The sequence below is a fragment of the Oncorhynchus clarkii genome, chromosome 27 (assembly GCF_045791955.1).
Source record: "Oncorhynchus clarkii lewisi isolate Uvic-CL-2024 chromosome 27, UVic_Ocla_1.0, whole genome shotgun sequence".
Classification (NCBI taxonomy): domain Eukaryota; kingdom Metazoa; phylum Chordata; class Actinopteri; order Salmoniformes; family Salmonidae; genus Oncorhynchus; species Oncorhynchus clarkii.
This window is the reverse complement of record NC_092173.1, coordinates 40,378,648-40,396,210: the sequence shown is the minus strand read 5'-3', so window position 1 is coordinate 40,396,210 and position 17,563 is coordinate 40,378,648. Positions and strand designations below refer to the sequence as shown.

The following is a 17,563-nucleotide window of genomic DNA, read 5'->3' as shown; positions in this document are numbered from 1 at the left end:
ATAACTTGGCTATATACACACGGGGCACCAGTACTGAGTCAATGTGCAGGGGTATGAGGTAATAACTTGGCTATATACACACGGGGCACCAGTACTGAGTCAATGTGCAGGGGTATGAGGTAATAACTTGGCAATATACACACGGGGCACCAATACTGAGTCAATGTGCAGGGGTATGAGGTAATAACTTGGCTATATACACACGGGGCACCAATACTGAGTCAATGTGCAGGGGTATGAGGTAATAACGTGGCTATATACACATGGGGCACCAATACTGAGTCAATTTGAAGGGGTATGAGGTAATAACTTGGCTATATACACACGGGGCACCAATACTGAGTCAATTTGCAGGGGTATGAGGTAATAACGTGGCTATATACACACGGGGCACCAATACTGAGTCAATGTGCAGGGGTATGAGGTAATAACGTGGCTATATACACACGGGGCACCAATACTGAGTCAATGTGCAGGGGTATGAGGTAATAACGTGGCTATATACACACGGGGCACCAATACTGAGTCAATTTGCAGGGGTATGAGGTAATAACTTGGCTATATACACACGGGGCACCAATACTGAGTCAATGTGCAGGGGTATGAGGTAATAACTTGGCTATATACACACACACGGTACCAGTACTGAGTCAATTTGTAGGGGTATGAGGTAATAACTTGGCAATATACACACGGGGCACCAGTACTGAGTCAATGTGCAGGGGTATGAGGTAATAACTTGGCAATATACACACAGGGCACCAGTACTGAGTCAATGTGCAGGTGTATGAGGTAATAACTTGGCTATATACACACGGGGTACCAGTACTGAGTCAATGTGCAGGGGTATGAGGTAATAACTTGGCTATATACACACAGGGTACCAGTACTGAGTCAATGTGCAGGGGTATGAGGTAATAACTTGGCAATATACACACGGGGCACCAGTACTGAGTCAATGTGCAGGGGTATGAGGTAATAACTTGGCAATATACACACGGGGTACCAGTACTGAGTCAATGTGCAGGGGTATGAGGTAATAACTTGGCTATATACACACGGGGCACCAGTACTGAGTCAATGTGCAGGGGTATGAGGTAATAACTTGGCTATATACACACGGGGCACCAGTACTGAGTCAATGTGCAGGGGTATGAGGTAATAACTTGGCTATATACACACGGGGCACCAATACTGAGTCAATGTGCAGGGGTATGAGGTAATAACGTGGCTATATACACATGGGGCACCAATACTGAGTCAATTTGAAGGGGTATGAGGTAATAACTTGGCTATATACACACGGGGCACCAATACTGAGTCAATTTGCAGGGGTATGAGGTAATAACGTGGCTATATACACACGGGGCACCAATACTGAGTCAATGTGCAGGGGTATGAGGTAATAACGTGGCTATATACACACGGGGCACCAATACTGAGTCAATGTGCAGGGGTATGAGGTAATAACGTGGCTATATACACACGGGGCACCAATACTGAGTCAATTTGCAGGGGTATGAGGTAATAACTTGGCTATATACACACGGGGCACCAATACTGAGTCAATGTGCAGGGGTATGAGGTAATAACTTGGCTATATACACACACACGGTACCAGTACTGAGTCAATTTGTAGGGGTATGAGGTAATAACTTGGCAATATACACACGGGGCACCAGTACTGAGTCAATGTGCAGGGGTATGAGGTAATTGAGGTAGATATGTACATATAGGTAGGGGGTGCTGTCAGAGAAATTCTATAGGAGGAGAGACTGCAGATTCTTTCAAACAACACATTTTATTATAAGATTAGCAAAAATGAAGCAATCAACCATCACTAAGAATAGTCAGAGTTGAAAAGCTTAATGAACAGAGCTGTCTTTCACCTCTTATAGAAACTACAGTGCCTTGCGAAAGTATTCGGCCCCCTTGAACTTTGCGACCTTTTGCCACATTTCAGGCTTCAAACATAAAGATATAAAACTGTATTTTTTTGTGAAGAATCAACAACAAGTGGGATACAATGAAGTGGAACTACATTTATTGGATATTTCAAACTTTTTTAACAAATCAAAAACTGAAAAATTGGGCGTGCAAAATTATTCAGCCCCTTTACTTTCAGTGCAGCAAACTCTCTCCAGAAGTTCAGTGAGGATCTCTGAATGATCCAATGTTGACCTAAATGACTAATGATGATAAATACAATCCACCTGTGTGTAATCAAGTCTCCGTATAAATGCACCTGCACTGTGATAGTTTCAGAGGTCCGTTAAAAGCGCAGAGAGCATCATGAAGAACAAGGAACACACCAGGCAGGTCCGAGATACTGTTGTGAAGAAGTTTAAAGCCGGATTTGGATACAAACATTTCCCTAGCTTTAAACATCCCAAGGAGCACTGTGCAAGCGACAATATTGAAATGGAAGGAGTATCAGACCACTGCAAATCTACCAAGACCTGGCCGGCCCTCTAAACTTTCAGCTCATACAAGGAGAAGACTGATCAGAGATGCAGCCAAGAGGCCCATGATCACTCTGGATGAACTGCAGAGATCTACAGCTGAGGTGGGAGACTCTGTCCATAGGACAACAATCAGTCGTATATTGCACAAATCTGGCCTTTATGGAAGAGTGGCAAGAAGAAAGCCATTTCTTAAAGATATCCATAAAAAGTGTCGTTTAAAGTTTGCCACAAGCCACCTGGGAGACACACCAAACATGTGGAAGAAGGTGCTCTGGTCAGATGAAACCAAAATTGAACTTTTTGGCAACAATGCAAAACGTTATGTTTGGCGTAAAAGCAACACAGCTCATCACCCTGAACACACCATCCCCACTGTCAAACATGGTGGTGGCAGCATCATGGTTTGGGCCTGCTTTTCTTCAGCAGGGACAGGGAAGATGGTTAAAATTGATGGGAAGATGGATGGAGCCAAATACAGGACCATTCTGGAAGAAAACCTGATGGAGTCTGCAAAAGACCTGAGACTGGGACGGAGATTTGTCTTCCAACAAGACAATGATCCAAAACATAAAGCAAAATCTACATTGGAATGGTTCAAAAATAAACATATCCAGGTGTTAGAATGGCCAAGTCAAAGTTCAGACGTGAATCCAATCGAGAATCTGTGGAAAGAACTGAAAACTGCTGTTCACAAATGCTCTCCATCCAACCTCACTGAGCTCAGGCTGTTTTGCAAGGAGGAATGGGAAAAAAATTCAGTCTCTCGATGTGCAAAACTGATAGACATACCCCAATCGACTTACAGCTGTAATCGCAGCAAAAGGTGGCGCTACAAAGTATTAACTTAAGGGGGCTGAATAATTTTGCACGCCCAATTTTTCAGTTTTTGATTTGTTAAACAAGTTTGAAATATCCAATAAATGTCGTTCCACTTCATGATTGTGTCCCACTTGTTGTTGATTCTTCACAAAAAAATACAGTTTTATATCTTTATGTTTGAAGCCTGAAATGTGGCAAAAGGTCGCAAAGTTCAAGGGGGCCGAATACTTTCGCAAGGCACTGTATATCCTTGTATCTTTGTAAGAGTTAGCAAATGTGCAGAAACAGGCCCTGGGAAAAGAGCTCGTCGATATAGCCCAAGATAGCTGATATCCACCATTTCTCTGTTCTTCCCTGCACTTCCCACATAAAATTATCCATTGTTATATGTTAGTATTTTTGCTGATACAGGCTTGTCTTGTATGAATCTGAGTGTACAGATGTATGAGCTGCTTGAATGCGACAGCAGTATGTGGCCAGCTGTGTTTACGATCGGCAGGAATTGCGCTAAGTAAAAACAGCATAGTGTGTCTAATTAAACAGTATAGTATGTAATGAATATTACATTTCCACCAAAGTGCAGCTGGAGAACTTTGAGGATCTCAGGGCCCACGCTGAATCTTTTCAGCCCCCTGAGGGGTAGAGGCGTTGTCTTGCCCTCTTCACAACTCTGTTGGTGTGTGTGTGGACCATGATAGATTCTTAGTGATGTGGACACCGAGGAACTTGAAGCTCTCAACCATCTCTACTACAGCCCCATCATTTCCTGCAGTCCACGAACAGCACTGCCAGGTCTCTGACGACCTCCCCTGTAGGCTGTGATCAGGCCCACCACCTTCGTGTCATCTGTAAACTAAACAATGGTGTTGGAGTCGTACGCCACGCAGAGGCGGGTGAACATAGAGTACAGGAGGGGACCAAGCACGCACCCCTGAGGGGTCCCACGTGTTGAGGGTCACAGTGGCAGACATGTTGTTGCCTACCCTCACCACCTGGGGACTGCCCGTCAGGAAGTCCAGGATCCAGTTGCAAAGGGAGGTGTTTAGTCCCAGGGTTCTTTGTTTAGTGATAAGCTTTGAGGGCACTATGGTGTGGCGACTACGCTGAGCTGTAGTCAATGAACATTATTCTCACGTAGGTGTTCCTTTTGTCCAGGTGGGAAAGGGCAGTGTGGAGTGCAATAGAGGTTGTGACATCTGAGGATCTGTTGGGGCGGTATGTGAATTACTCTCATGCATGGTTCAGTGTTGGTATTTAGCTCGTCTGCTAGGCTCGCATCACTGGACTGGCTAGGTTTCCCTTTCACAGCCGGACCAGAAAGACAGTCGGACGAGAAAGAAAAGCACCTCTATCTAACAGGGATGGGCAACTTTGCTGGGGGTGGGTGCCACAAAACAATCTCCACTCATAAGGGGCCACAGTGCCTCGCAGGTCTGCATACCCACACCTGCATTAAGAGCCGGCCCTAGCCTTCTGGGGGCCCTAAGCACAAAAATGTAGCGTCCCCACTTGACAATGAGAGAAAAAACTGAAGTATTAGTTAATTTCATGCAATTCTACACATTTTGCCATATTACAAATTGCAAACCTGAGTGAGAGAGACTAACAAAATCAATGGGCCCCCCCCTGGTTGGTAATTCAACCATGATTACTACAAGTTTAGATAGCTGGCCATTAGACTAACTTAACAATCTAAAATATGTTAGCTGACATGGCTAATTGAGTGACTGACATAAGAGAAACTGCTGATGCACAACCATATAGCCTTTTTAATTTTTTAAATACTTTTACACCTTTTTTGTGATATCCAATTGGTAGTTACAGTCTTGTCTCATCGCAGCAACTCCCATACGGACTCGGGAGAGGCGAAGGTCGAGAGCCGTGCTTCCTCCGAAACACAACCCAACCAAGCCGAACTGCTTCTTGACACAATGCCTGCTTATCCCGAAGCCAGCCGCACCAATGTGTCGGAGGAAACACCGTACACCTGGCGACCGTGTTAGCGTGCATTGTGCCCAGGCGCCACATGAGATGGGACAAGCACATCCCTGCCGGCCAAACCCTCCTATAACCCAGATGACGCTGGGCCAATTGTGCGCCGCCCCATGGGTCTCCCCGGGTCTCGGCCGGCTGCGACAGAGCCTGGACTCGAACCAGGATCTCTTGTGGCACAGCTCAGGAGGAGGCACAACCATATTTCTAAATTGCACCTTGTGTATTCTACTATTCTAACTCTCAAAAGTAAGTTGAGATCCCGACTGAGTTCCTAAAACACATTTCCACAGTCAATAACCCATCCCTCCTCTAACTGATAACATTCAGTGCGGCAGGGTAGAGAGAGGACAGAGAGAGGCTGGCATTGACTGTTCTTCTTCTCTGGTACTGCCCGGGAGCTTGGATGTGCCAGGGACTTTGGGAGGGAGTTGAAAGCCACTGGTTTAATCAAATATTAATCAAGTCTAAAAATGGGACCAGAGTTAACCTTTAACCTGCCAACTCAGTGAAACGGTCACAAACAACACTGTGGAACTCACAACCACTCATCCAAGTCCATATCCCTCACCCTCTGGTGTGTGTATCCTACTGCATGAATCAGGATGAAGTATCTATCACTCACCCTCTGGTGTGTGTATCCTACTGCATGAATCAGGAGCATGCATATATCAAAAGATTGGTACTAATTTGCAATAGGAAAACAAGTACTGACAAACTGATTTGAGTGAACCATCTCTGTAAGGTTAATTTGTGGCAAATGGTGCAACAGTGTTGTATGCATGCTGTACTGTGTATGCAGGCTGTACTGTGTATGCAGGCTGTACTGTGTATGCAGGCTGTACTGTGTATGCATGCTGTACTGTGTATGCATGCTGTACTGTGTATGCAGGCTGTACTGTGTATGCAGGCTGTACTGTGTATGCAGGCTGTACTGTGTATGCAGGCTGTACTGTGTATGCAGGCTGTACTGTGTATGCAGGCTGTACTGTGTATGCATGCTGTACTGTGTATGCATGCTGTACTGTGTATGCATGCTGTACTGTGTATGCAGGCTGTACTGTGTATGCAGGCTGTACTGTGTATGCAGGCTGTACTGTGTATGCAGGCTGTACTGTGTATGCAGGCTGTACTGTGTATGCAGGCTGTACTGTGTATGCAGGCTGTACTGTGTATGCAGGCTGTACTGTGTATGCAGGCTGTACTGTGTATGCAGGCTGTACTGTGTATGCATGCTGTACTGTGTATGCATGCTGTACTGTGTATGCATGCTGTACTGTGTATGCATGCTGTACTGTGTATGCAGGCTGTACTGTGTATGCATGCTGTACTGTGTATGCAGGCTGTACTGTGTATGCAGGCTGTACTGTGTATGCAGGCTGTACTGTGTATGCATGCTGTACTGTGTATGCATGCTGTACTGTGTATGCATGCTGTACTGTGTATGCAGGCTGCACTGTGTATGCATGCTGTACTGTGTATGCATGCTGTACTGTGTATGCAGGCTGTACTGTGTATGCATGCTGTACTGTGTATGCAGGCTGTACTGTGTATGCAGGCTGTACTGTGTATGCAGGCTGTACTGTGTATGCATGCTGTACTGTGTATGCAGGCTGCACTGTGTATGCATGCTGTACTGTGTATGCATGCTGTACTGTGTATGCATGCTGTACTGTGTATGCATGCTGTACTGTGTATGCATGCTGTATGTATTGTAACAGTTTTGTCTTGTGGTTATTGTTTGTAGGGGTGCCAGGTAGGTTGTGCCTACCAGAGAAAATATTGATTTCTCCTTTTGGTTTGGGAGGGAATGAGTCCCTTCTGGTCTGTCAAGTCCACACCAACGACTCATGTAAAAGTCAGTCTGGAAATTCACTTTTTATAAACCCTTAAAACATTGGAAATAACTTCAAAACAACTTATTTTGCATGGGTTGTATTACCAACATAAATGATCACACACAAACAATAATGTAACAAACAACGAGCTCTGGTTCCTCAAGAAAAGTCCCGTGCCTCGGGCCTAAAAGAGTCCAGCCCGGTAAAGCGTTCAGTAAACTCAAGTGACCTTAGTCACACAATGTTTGTCCGTTCATACAAGTGTAGCGTAAACCCAGTCTCAATCATACAATCAAAATATCAACTATTTTACCACACAACCATAAAGAGTAGAGGTCGACAGATTAACATCACTAGGGTAGGGGGCGGTATTTTCACGTCTGGATGAAAAGCGTGCCCAAAGTAAACTGCCTATTACTCAGGCCCAGAAGTGAGGATTTGCATATAATTGGTAGATTTGGATAGAAAACACTCTAAAGTTTCTAATAATGTCTGTCAGTATAACAGAACTGAAATGGCAAGCAAAACCCTGAGGACAAACCAACCCCCCCCCCCCTATTCACTTTTATTATAAGGTGAAGTCCTCCCAGATTGCAGTTCCTAGGGCTTCCACTAGATGTCAACAGTCTTTAGAAAGATTTTCAGGCTGGTTGTTGGAAAATGAGCCAGAAATGTTTGTTTTTCTAGGTGGCTCCCATTTTGGCTGTAGTGTTTCCTCCAGTAAAGACAATAACGATTCTCTGTCTTAAATTTGATAGTTTATTTACGTATTACTTGTTTGGAAAAGTTTATTAGTAACGTTTGGGACTCATTTTGTATGCATTTTGATGGAGGGAAACCACGTGGATTATTGAATGAAGCGCGCCAGCTAAACTGAATTTTTATGGATACAAAGAAGGACATTATCGAGCAAAAGGACCTTTTGTGATGTAACTCGGACCTTTTGGAGTGCCAACAGAAGAAGATCATCAGAGGTAAGGCATTTTTTATATCGCCATTTCTGACTTTCGTGTCGCACCTGCCTGGTTGAAATATGTTTTTCATGTGTTTGTATGCGGGGCGCTGTCCTCAGATAATCGCATGGTGTGCTTTCGCCGTAAAGGCTTTTTTAAATCTGACACCGCGGCTGGAATAACAAGAAGTTAAGCTTTAGACTGCGTGGCAGGCTGACTACCTGTTATGCGAGTGCAGCAAGGAACCAAGATAAGGTAATAGCTAGCATTAAACGTATCTTATAAAAAACAATCAATCTGAACATAATGACTAGTTAACTACACATGGTTGATGATATTACTAGTTTATCTAGCGTGTCCTGCGTTGCATATAATCGATGCGGTGCCTGTTAATTTATCATTGAATCACAGCCTACTTCGCCAAACGGGTGATTTAACAAGCGCATTCGTGAAAAAGGCACCGTCGTTGCACCAACGTGTACCTAACCATAAACATCAACGCCTTTCTTAAAATCAATACACAAGTATATATTTTTAAACCTGCATATTTAGTTCATAGTTCATTCTTCTAACTAGGGAAATTGTGTCACTTCTCATGCATTCTGTGCAACAGAGTCAGGGTATATGCAGCAGTTTGGGCCGCCTGGCTCATTGCGAACTGTGTGAAGACTATTTCTTCCTAACAAAGACAGCCAACTTCGTCAAACGGGGGATGATTTAACAAAAGCACATTTGCGAAAAAATCACAATCGTTGCACCAATGTACCTAACCATAAACATCAATGCCTTTCTTAAAATCAATACACAGAAGTATATTTTTTAGTATATTTTTTTAGTTAAAAGAAATCCAGGTTAGCAGGCAATATTAAACTAGGGAAATTGTGTCACTTCTCTTGCGTTCATTGCATGCAGAGTCAGGGTATATGCAACAGTTTGGGCCGCCTGGCTTGTTGCGAACTAATTTGCCAGAAATGTATGTAATTATGACCTCTGGAGATAAACCAGAATAATGGAGAAAGGTTGGGTGTCAGAGGGAGGGCTAGCTCAAAATCAAATCAAATTTTATGTCCAAGTCAATAAGTGAGTAACTGGTTAGACCTCCTGTGGCCTGTGGTCCAGACCCATTCAGATTCCCAGGGCTCTGGCCAAAATCAACTCCAATATCTCCATTCACATTATGATTTGAATTGTCAGCTCGACGGCAGGTATAATATGGAGGCTCGATGGTCAGAATGACCCTGTGTATTCCCATTGACAGGTATGATACGGAGGGTCGATGGTCAGAATGACCCTGTGTATTCCCATTGACAGGTATGATATGAAGGCTCGATGGTCAGAATGATCCTGTGTATTCCCATCGGCAGGTATGATACGGAGGGTCGATGGTCAGAATGACCCTGTGTATTCCCATTGACAGGTATGATATGGAGGCTCGATGGTCAGAATGACCCTGTGTATTCCCATTGACAGGTATGATACGGAGGCTCGATGGTCAGAATGACCCTGTGTATTCCCATTGACAGGTATGATATGGAGGCTCGATGGTCAGAATGATCCTGTGTATTCCCATTGACAGGTATGATACGGAGGCTCGATGGTCAGAATGACCCTGTGTATTCCCATTGACAGGTATGATACGGAGGGTCGATGGTCAGAATGACCCTGTGTATTCCCATTGACAGGTATGATATGGAGGCTCGATGGTCAGAATGACCCTGTGTATTCCCATTGACAGGTATGATACGGAGGGTCGATGGTCAGAATGACCCTGTGTATTCCCATTGACAGGTATGATATGGAGGCTCGATGGTTAGAATGATCCTGTGTATTCCCATTGACAGGTATGATACGGAGGGTCGATGGTCAGAATGACCCTGTGTATTCCCATTGACAGGTATGATACGGAGGCTCGATGGTCAGAATGACCCTGTGTATTCCCATTGACAGGTATGATACGGAGGCTCGATGGTCAGAATGACCCTGTGTATTCCCATTGACAGGTATGATATGGAGGCTCGATGGTCAGAATGACCCTGTGTATTCCCATTGACAGGTATGATACGGAGGGTCGATGGTCAGAATGACCCTGTGTATTCCCATTGACAGGTATGATATGGAGGCTCGATGGTTAGAATGATCCCGTGTATTCCCATTGACAGGTATGATATGGAGGCTCGATGGTCAGAATGACCCTGTGTATTCCCATTGACAGGTATGATATGGAGGGTCGATGGTCAGAATGACCCTGTGTATTCCCATTGACAGGTATGATACGGAGGGTCGATGGTCAGAATGATCCCGTGTATTCCCATTGACAGGTATGATATGGAGGCTCGATGGTCAGAATGACCCTGTGTATTCCCATCGGCAGGTATGATATGGAGGCTCGATGGTCAGAATGACCCTGTGTATTCCCATCGGCAGGTATGATATGGAGGCTCGATGGTCAGAATGACCCTGTGTATTCCCATCGGCAGGTATGATATGGGGGCTCGATGGTCAGAATGATCCTGTGTATTCCCATTGACAGGTATGATATGGAGGCTCGATGGTCAGAATGACCCTGTGTATTCCCATTGACAGGTATGATATGGAGGCTCGATGGTCAGAATGACCCTGTGTATTCCCATTGACAGGTATGATACGGAGGCTCGATGGTCAGAATGACCCTGTGTATTCCCATTGACAGGTATGATACGAAGGCTCGATGGTCAGAATGACCCTGTGTATTCCCATTGACAGGTATGATATGGAGGCTCGATGGTCAGAATGACCCTGTGTATTCCCATTGACAGGTATGATACGGAGGCTCGATGGTCAGAATGACCCTGTGTATTCCCATTGACAGGTATGATACGGAGGGTCGATGGTCAGAATGACCCTGTGTATTCCCATTGACAGGTATGATATGGAGGCTCGATGGTCAGAATGACCCTGTGTATTCCCATTGACAGGTATGATATGGAGGCTCGATGGTCAGAATGATCCTGTGTATTCCCATTGACAGGTATGATATGGAGGCTCGATGGTCAGAATGACCCTGTGTATTCCCATTGACAGGTATGATATGGAGGCTCGATGGTCAGAATGACCCTGTGTATTCCCATTGACAGGTACGATATGGATGGACACATTTTCTGTGGGGTGAATCCATTGTTTTAAATAACACACAATCTGCACAAAAATATTTGCTTTGGTTATTTCTCAATGTTGAAAGAGGTCCCATCTGGGGTGCCATTTTCTATGTCACAGTTTTAACTTGAGGTTGTTGTTTGTAGGGGTGCCAGGTAGGTTGTGCCTACCAGAGAAAATATTGATTAAAAAGGGGAAGCGCCCGTATTGGAAGGAGAAGCACAGACGGTTCAGACAAATTCAGGGTCGTCACAGTATGCTGTACTGTATACTCACACTGCTGGTCCTCATCTTGAGGTGATAGATGAGCCATGTGTAGTTAAACTGGGTCTCCTCAGCATTCACTGACTTGGGGTGAATACACACCTTCCCATCGGTTTTGGTATACACCCTCACCCTGGAGAAGAGAGGTGGGGAGGGGGGCATTAGTGTGTGTGTACATCCTTTACAGACAGATGTGTGTGTGTGTGTGTGTGTATCCTTTACAGACAGATGTGTGTGTGTGTGTGTATCCTTTACAGACAGATGTGTGTGTGTGTGTGTGTGTGTGTGCATCCTTTACAGACAGGTGTGTGTGTGTGTGTGTATCCTTTACAGACAGATGTGTGTGTGTGTGTGTGTGTGTGTGCATCCTTTACAGACAGGTGTGTGTGTGTGTGTGTGTACATCCTTTACAGACAGATGTGTGTGTGTGTGTGTGTGTATCCTTTACAGACAGATGTGTGTGTGTGTGTGTATCCTTTACAGACAGACAGATGTGTGTGTGTGTGTGTGTGTATCCTTTACAGACAGATGTGTGTGTGTGTGTGTATCCTTTACAGACAGATGTGTGTGTGTGTGTGTGTGTGTGTGCATCCTTTACAGACAGGTGTGTGTGTGTGTGTGTGTACATCCTTTACAGACAGATGTGTGTGTGTGTGTGTGTGTGTGTGTGTGCATCCTTTACAGACAGGTGTGTGTGTGTGTGTGTGTGTATCCTTTACAGACAGATGTGTGTGTGTGTGTGTGTGTGTGTGCATCCTTTACAGACAGGTGTGTGTGTGTGTGTGTGTGTGTGTGTACATCCTTTACAGACAGGTGTGTGTGTGTGTGTGTGTACATCCTTTACAGACAGATGTGTGTGATATTGTCCATAGCAACATAATACAGTTTCATGACTATTGATATTTGGCCAAAGTTTGAATCTCAATACCACTGTTTTTAAACCATATCAGTGCACTGCTTCAAGGCTCGAAGGTGTATTCTGCAGCTGTCTGCTACGTGTTATGATGAGTTATTGATGCATCGGTCTGGGTGGAATGGGTTTGGGGCTTATGGTCTGCCATCCATCCTGGGCTTGGGGGGCCTTCTCAGGTATAAATCAACAGGAAGTTGACAAAGACGTTTCAGGTCTGGGTGGAATGGGTTTGGGGCTTATGGTCTGCTATCCATCCTGGGCTTGGGGGGGGGGGGGACCCTTCTCAGGTATAAATCAACAGGAAGTTGACAAAGACGTTTCAGGTCTGGGTGGAATGGGTTTGGGGCTTATGATCTGCCATCCATCCTGGGCTTGGGGGGGGACGGGACCCTTCTCAGGTATAAATCAACAGGAAGTTGACAAAGACGTTTCAGGTCTGGGTGGAATGGGTTTGGGGCTTATGATCTGCCATCCATCCTGGGCTTGGGGGGGGGGGGGGGGGGGACCCTTCTCAGGTATAAATCAACAGGAAGTTGACAAAGACGTTTCAGGTCTGGGTGGAATGGGTTTGGGGCTTATGATCTGCCATCCATCCTGGGCTTGGGGGGGGGGGGGGACCCTTCTCAGGTATAAATCAACAGGAAGTTGACAAACACGTTTCAGGTCTGGGTGGAATGGGTTTGGGGCTTATGGTCTGCCATCCATCCTGGGCTTGGGGGGGGGGGGACCCTTCTCAGGTATAAATCAACAGGAAGTTGACAAAGACGTTTCAGGTCTGGGTGGAATGGGTTTGGGGCTTATGGTCTGCCATCCATCCTGGGCTTGGGGGGGGGGGGGGGGACCCTTCTCAGGTATATATCAACAGGAAGTTGACAAAGACGTTTCAGGTCTGGGTGGAATGGGTTTGGGGCTTATGGTCTGCCATCCATCCTGGGCTTGGGGGGGGGGGGGACCCTTCTCAGGTATATATCAACAGGAAGTTGACAAAGACGTTTCAGGTCTGGGTGGAATGGGTTTGGGGCTTATGGTCTGCCATCCATCCTGGGCTTGGGGGGGGGGGGACCCTTCTCAGGTATATATCAACAGGAAGTTGACAAAGACGTTTCAGGTCTGGGTGGAATGGGTTTGGGGCTTATGGTCTGCAATCCATCCTGGGCTTGGGGGGGGGGGACCTTCTCAGGTATAAATCAACAGGAAGTTGACAAAGACGTTTCAGGTCTGGGTGGAATGGGTTTGGGGCTTATGGTCTGCCATCCATCCTGGGCTTGGGGGGGGGGGGGGGGACCTTCTCAGGTATAAATCAACAGGAAGTTGACAAAGAATACTTTTCAGGTCTGGGTGAATTGTACTTCCCTCTGCAGAATCTGGGGTGTCCACTCTTGTCATTGCCAGTGTCTGTCTGTACTAGTGCCGAGCGATTAGTGCTTTCGGTTCAGTTTTGGTTTGATTATTCTTTTTTAAATAACCACGGTTTTCGGATTCAATTATTCTTTTATTTTTTTACAAACATTAACCGTGTTGCGTCGTGCGTAAGAGCAGCCCTTAGCCGTGGTATATTGGTTATATACAACAGCCCCTAGGGCCGTATTGCTTAATTAACATTAATTGATTCACATTACTTTACTTTAATTAAATATTTCAGTCTGGTGTAAATTACATTAGTTTTATTTGATGACTTTATCATTTCATTCCAAGTCATCATCTCATCTCTATAGAGCTGCTGCCTATTCTGTCTGACAAAAATCACTATTTTTGTTGTTCTTCAATGTAAATAAGGCATACAGTACTTTTAAGACTGCCGAGTACCAACTATCAATCACTTAGATAGTGTATTTTCCAGGTAGAAATACCTTGTGAAGAAACAGCTGCTCTCTATATCCCCCTCATGATCGCGCACTCTTCCCTCTTCAATAGCAGCAGGTTTAAAATAAACACAGACTGGACAAGTAGATGCGCAACGGATGATGGTCATTGTAGTTAATTACAATGTGGTATGTGCTTAACTATATAGAATATTGGCCTGTTGGAAACTACAACTCCCTACTGAATCGCACAGTTCAGGCTGGATCTGATTTATATCTGGAGAAACTGTGCAATGGGTGCATTGAGCTTACCGATAAAAACAGAACAAAATGCAAATCATTTAACCAAAATGTTGGTTAATTCATCAGCACTTGTCCCTGTTTTCTAATGGGTGTTATATGTGAGTCCTAATATATATTATCTATATACACACACGAAGTCGGTGGTTTACCTTAGCCAAATACATTTAAACTCAGTTTTTCACAATTCCTGACATTTAATCCTAGTAACAATTCACTGTCCACACCATCAAGAATGTTAAATGTCAGAGTAATAGTAGAGATTTATTTCAGCTTTTATTTCTTTCATCACATTCCCAGTGGGTCAGACGTTTATATACACTCAATTAGTATTTGGTAGCATTGCCTTTAAATTGTTTAAATTGGGTCAAATGTTTTGGGTTGCCTTCCACAAGCTTCCCACAATAAGTTGGGTGAATGTTGGCCCATTCCTCCTGACAGAGCTGGTGGTACTGAGTCAGGTTTGTAGGCCTCGATGCTCGCACATGCTTCTTCAGTAGGATTCAGGTCAGGGCTTTGTGATGGCCACTCCAATACCTCAACTTTTTTGTCTTTAAGCCATTTTGCCACAACTTTGAAAGTATGCTTGGGGTCATTGACCAAGCTTTAACTTCCTGACTGATGTCTTGAGATGTTGCTTCAATATATCCGCCTAATTTTCTTTCCTCATGATGCCATCTTTTTGTGAAGGGCACCAGTCCCTCCTGCAGCAAAGCACCCCCACAACATGATGCTGCCACCCCGTGCTTCACGGTTGGGATGGTGTTCTTCGGCTTGCAAGCCTCCCCCTTTGTCCTCCAAACATAACAGTGGTCATTATGGCAAAAGAGTTTCATCAGACCAGAGGACATTTCTCCAAAAAGTACGATCTTTGTCCCCATGTGCAGTTGCAAACCGTAGTCTGGCATCTTTATGGCGGTTTTGGAGCAGTGGCTTCTTCCTTGCTGAGGACTCGTTTTACTGTGGATATATATACACTTTTGTATATGGTGTTTATACAGATGTTTGTACAGATGAATGTGGTACCTTCAGGCATTTTGAAAATTGCTCCCAAGGATGAACCAGACTTGTGGAGGTCTACAATTTTTTTTGCTGAGGTCTAAGATGATTTCTTTTGATTTTCCCACGATGTCAAGCAAAGAGGCACTGAGTTTGAAGGTAAGCCTTGAAATACATCCACAGGTACACCTCCAAATGACTCAAATTATGTCAAATTAGCCCATCAGAAGCTTCTAAAGCCATGACATCATTTTCTGGAATGTTCCAAGCTGTTTAAAGGCACAGTCAACTTAGTGCATGTAAACTTCTGACCCACTGGAATTGTGATACAGTGAATTATAAGTGAAATAATCTGTCTGTAAACAAATGTTGGAAAAATTACTTGTGTCCTAACCGACTTGCCAAAACTATAGTTTGTTAACAAGAACTTTGTGGAGTGGTTGAAAAACAAGTTTTAATGACTCCAACCTAAGTGTATGTAAACTTCCCACTTCAACTGTATGTATATCTATATATCTGTATGCTACTGTAGGTCCAGGCTGACTCACGGTCTCTTCTTGCTGCCACTGGGTTTGATCATGGCCACTTTGGGGTAGAGACCTGCCACTATCACTGCCTTGATCAGCTTCTCATTATCTGAGGGATTGAGACACATAGAGAGGGAGAGAGAGAGTGAGACATGGAAAGAGAGAGAGGAGCGAGAGAGATAGGATCGAGAGAGATAGGAGCGAGAGAGATGATCGAGAGAAAAGTGTGAGAGAAGGTGTGAGAGAGACTAGCAAATTGTAGAAAAATATATCCAACCAGTTCACCTGAGTTTGTGTTAGATTCAGGGTCTTTTGGGTTCTTGCTGCTGGTGAAGCCAGCCCCCAGCAGGTGCTCGGCAAACTGACCCTTCATGTTGTGCAGCATCTACAGACAGACAAACACACAAGACAGGTTAGATACTAATCTCAATATGAAGCCAAGGCTGCATCCCAATGGTGGAGCGTGATATCTGATTGGTGGACCATGAGAATCACCTGGAGTGTATTGGCTGACAGGAAGTTGTCCCAGCAGAACTCTCGTTCAAACTTGTAGCCGCGTCGCTTAGCTTCCTCCCAGCCCTGACAGATTAACACACAGTCAAGTTAGCAATTCTTTAAACAGAATGAACCATTGATATTATTCCATTGAGGAGATGAGAGAGACCTCTAATGATGTAGGAGGGAAAAAAGGATCTTACTGTGAAGGCATAGATGATGGTGAGGTGGTCACTCTTTGATTCTCTGGACAGAGTTCTTCTCCTAAAGTCTGCCATCTTCTCCTTACCCTGAGAGAGAGAGAGAGATAGAGACAGAGAGAGACAGAGAGAGAGACAGAGAGAGACAGAGAGACAGACAGAGAGACAGAGAGAGAAACAGAGAGAGAGACAGAGAGATTTGAGTACCTAAAATGTATGTGAGTGTGTGCGCCTGCGATCACGCGTATGATTACCATTGGTATGAAGAAGGGGTCCTTGAAGCTGAGAGAGGCAGCGATAGTGAGGACAGGGTCCAGACAGCCCAGCAGAGCTCCAAACAGGATCAGCTTCCCGATGTGAGGTTCTACAGGCAGCCTGGCCAGGTGGAACCCTAACGGGGTCAGAGCCTCTGAGCGGTCCAGAGCATTGAGGTCCATCAGGTGTGTGATGGCCAGAGTGACAGCCTCCTCTGTGGGAGGATCCAGAGCTTTCCTCAGGAACTCTGCTATTGGACCCAGCTTGAGGATCTAGAAGGAGTGGGGAGAGAGAGTTAGACAAACTACATTAAAAACTACTTAGGGAAAAGTCAACAGCTTGACTTGATCAGAAACAAAATGGGAAAGAGACCTGTCTAAACGTTAGACCAGGAAATCCATCTGGATACAGAGAGCAGTGAGTCAACTCTTCACTAGCAGATTCAGCAAGGCTGTACTATGTCACTGTTCCCTTTAGATCCAGTACATTAGTGTGTGTGTGTTAGAACTGGGCGATAAGGACAATTATCCATACAGCAATACATTTCATGAATTGCCGTGATAACAATAAATAGAAAGATGTTTATAACACCAATGTGCACCACAGTTT

The 17,563-nt window shown here is 44.9% G+C and overlaps 1 protein-coding gene across 1 annotated transcript in view; it reads right to left on the bottom strand.

Annotated features, from left to right (window-relative positions):
- LOC139385988 (DEAH (Asp-Glu-Ala-His) box polypeptide 36) overlaps positions 1–17,563 on the bottom strand; it is a 58,827-nt gene that overhangs the window by 1,530 nt on the left and 39,734 nt on the right. Inside the window, exons 18-23 of the mRNA XM_071131304.1 lie at positions 16,954–17,226; positions 16,703–16,789; positions 16,500–16,583; positions 16,290–16,389; positions 16,026–16,113; positions 11,476–11,596 (exon numbers count right to left, since the gene is read on the bottom strand). Of these exons, the coding sequence (XP_070987405.1) occupies positions 11,476–11,596; positions 16,026–16,113; positions 16,290–16,389; positions 16,500–16,583; positions 16,703–16,789; positions 16,954–17,226 (753 nt within the window). The remainder of the gene's footprint in view (positions 1–11,475; positions 11,597–16,025; positions 16,114–16,289; positions 16,390–16,499; positions 16,584–16,702; positions 16,790–16,953; positions 17,227–17,563) is intronic.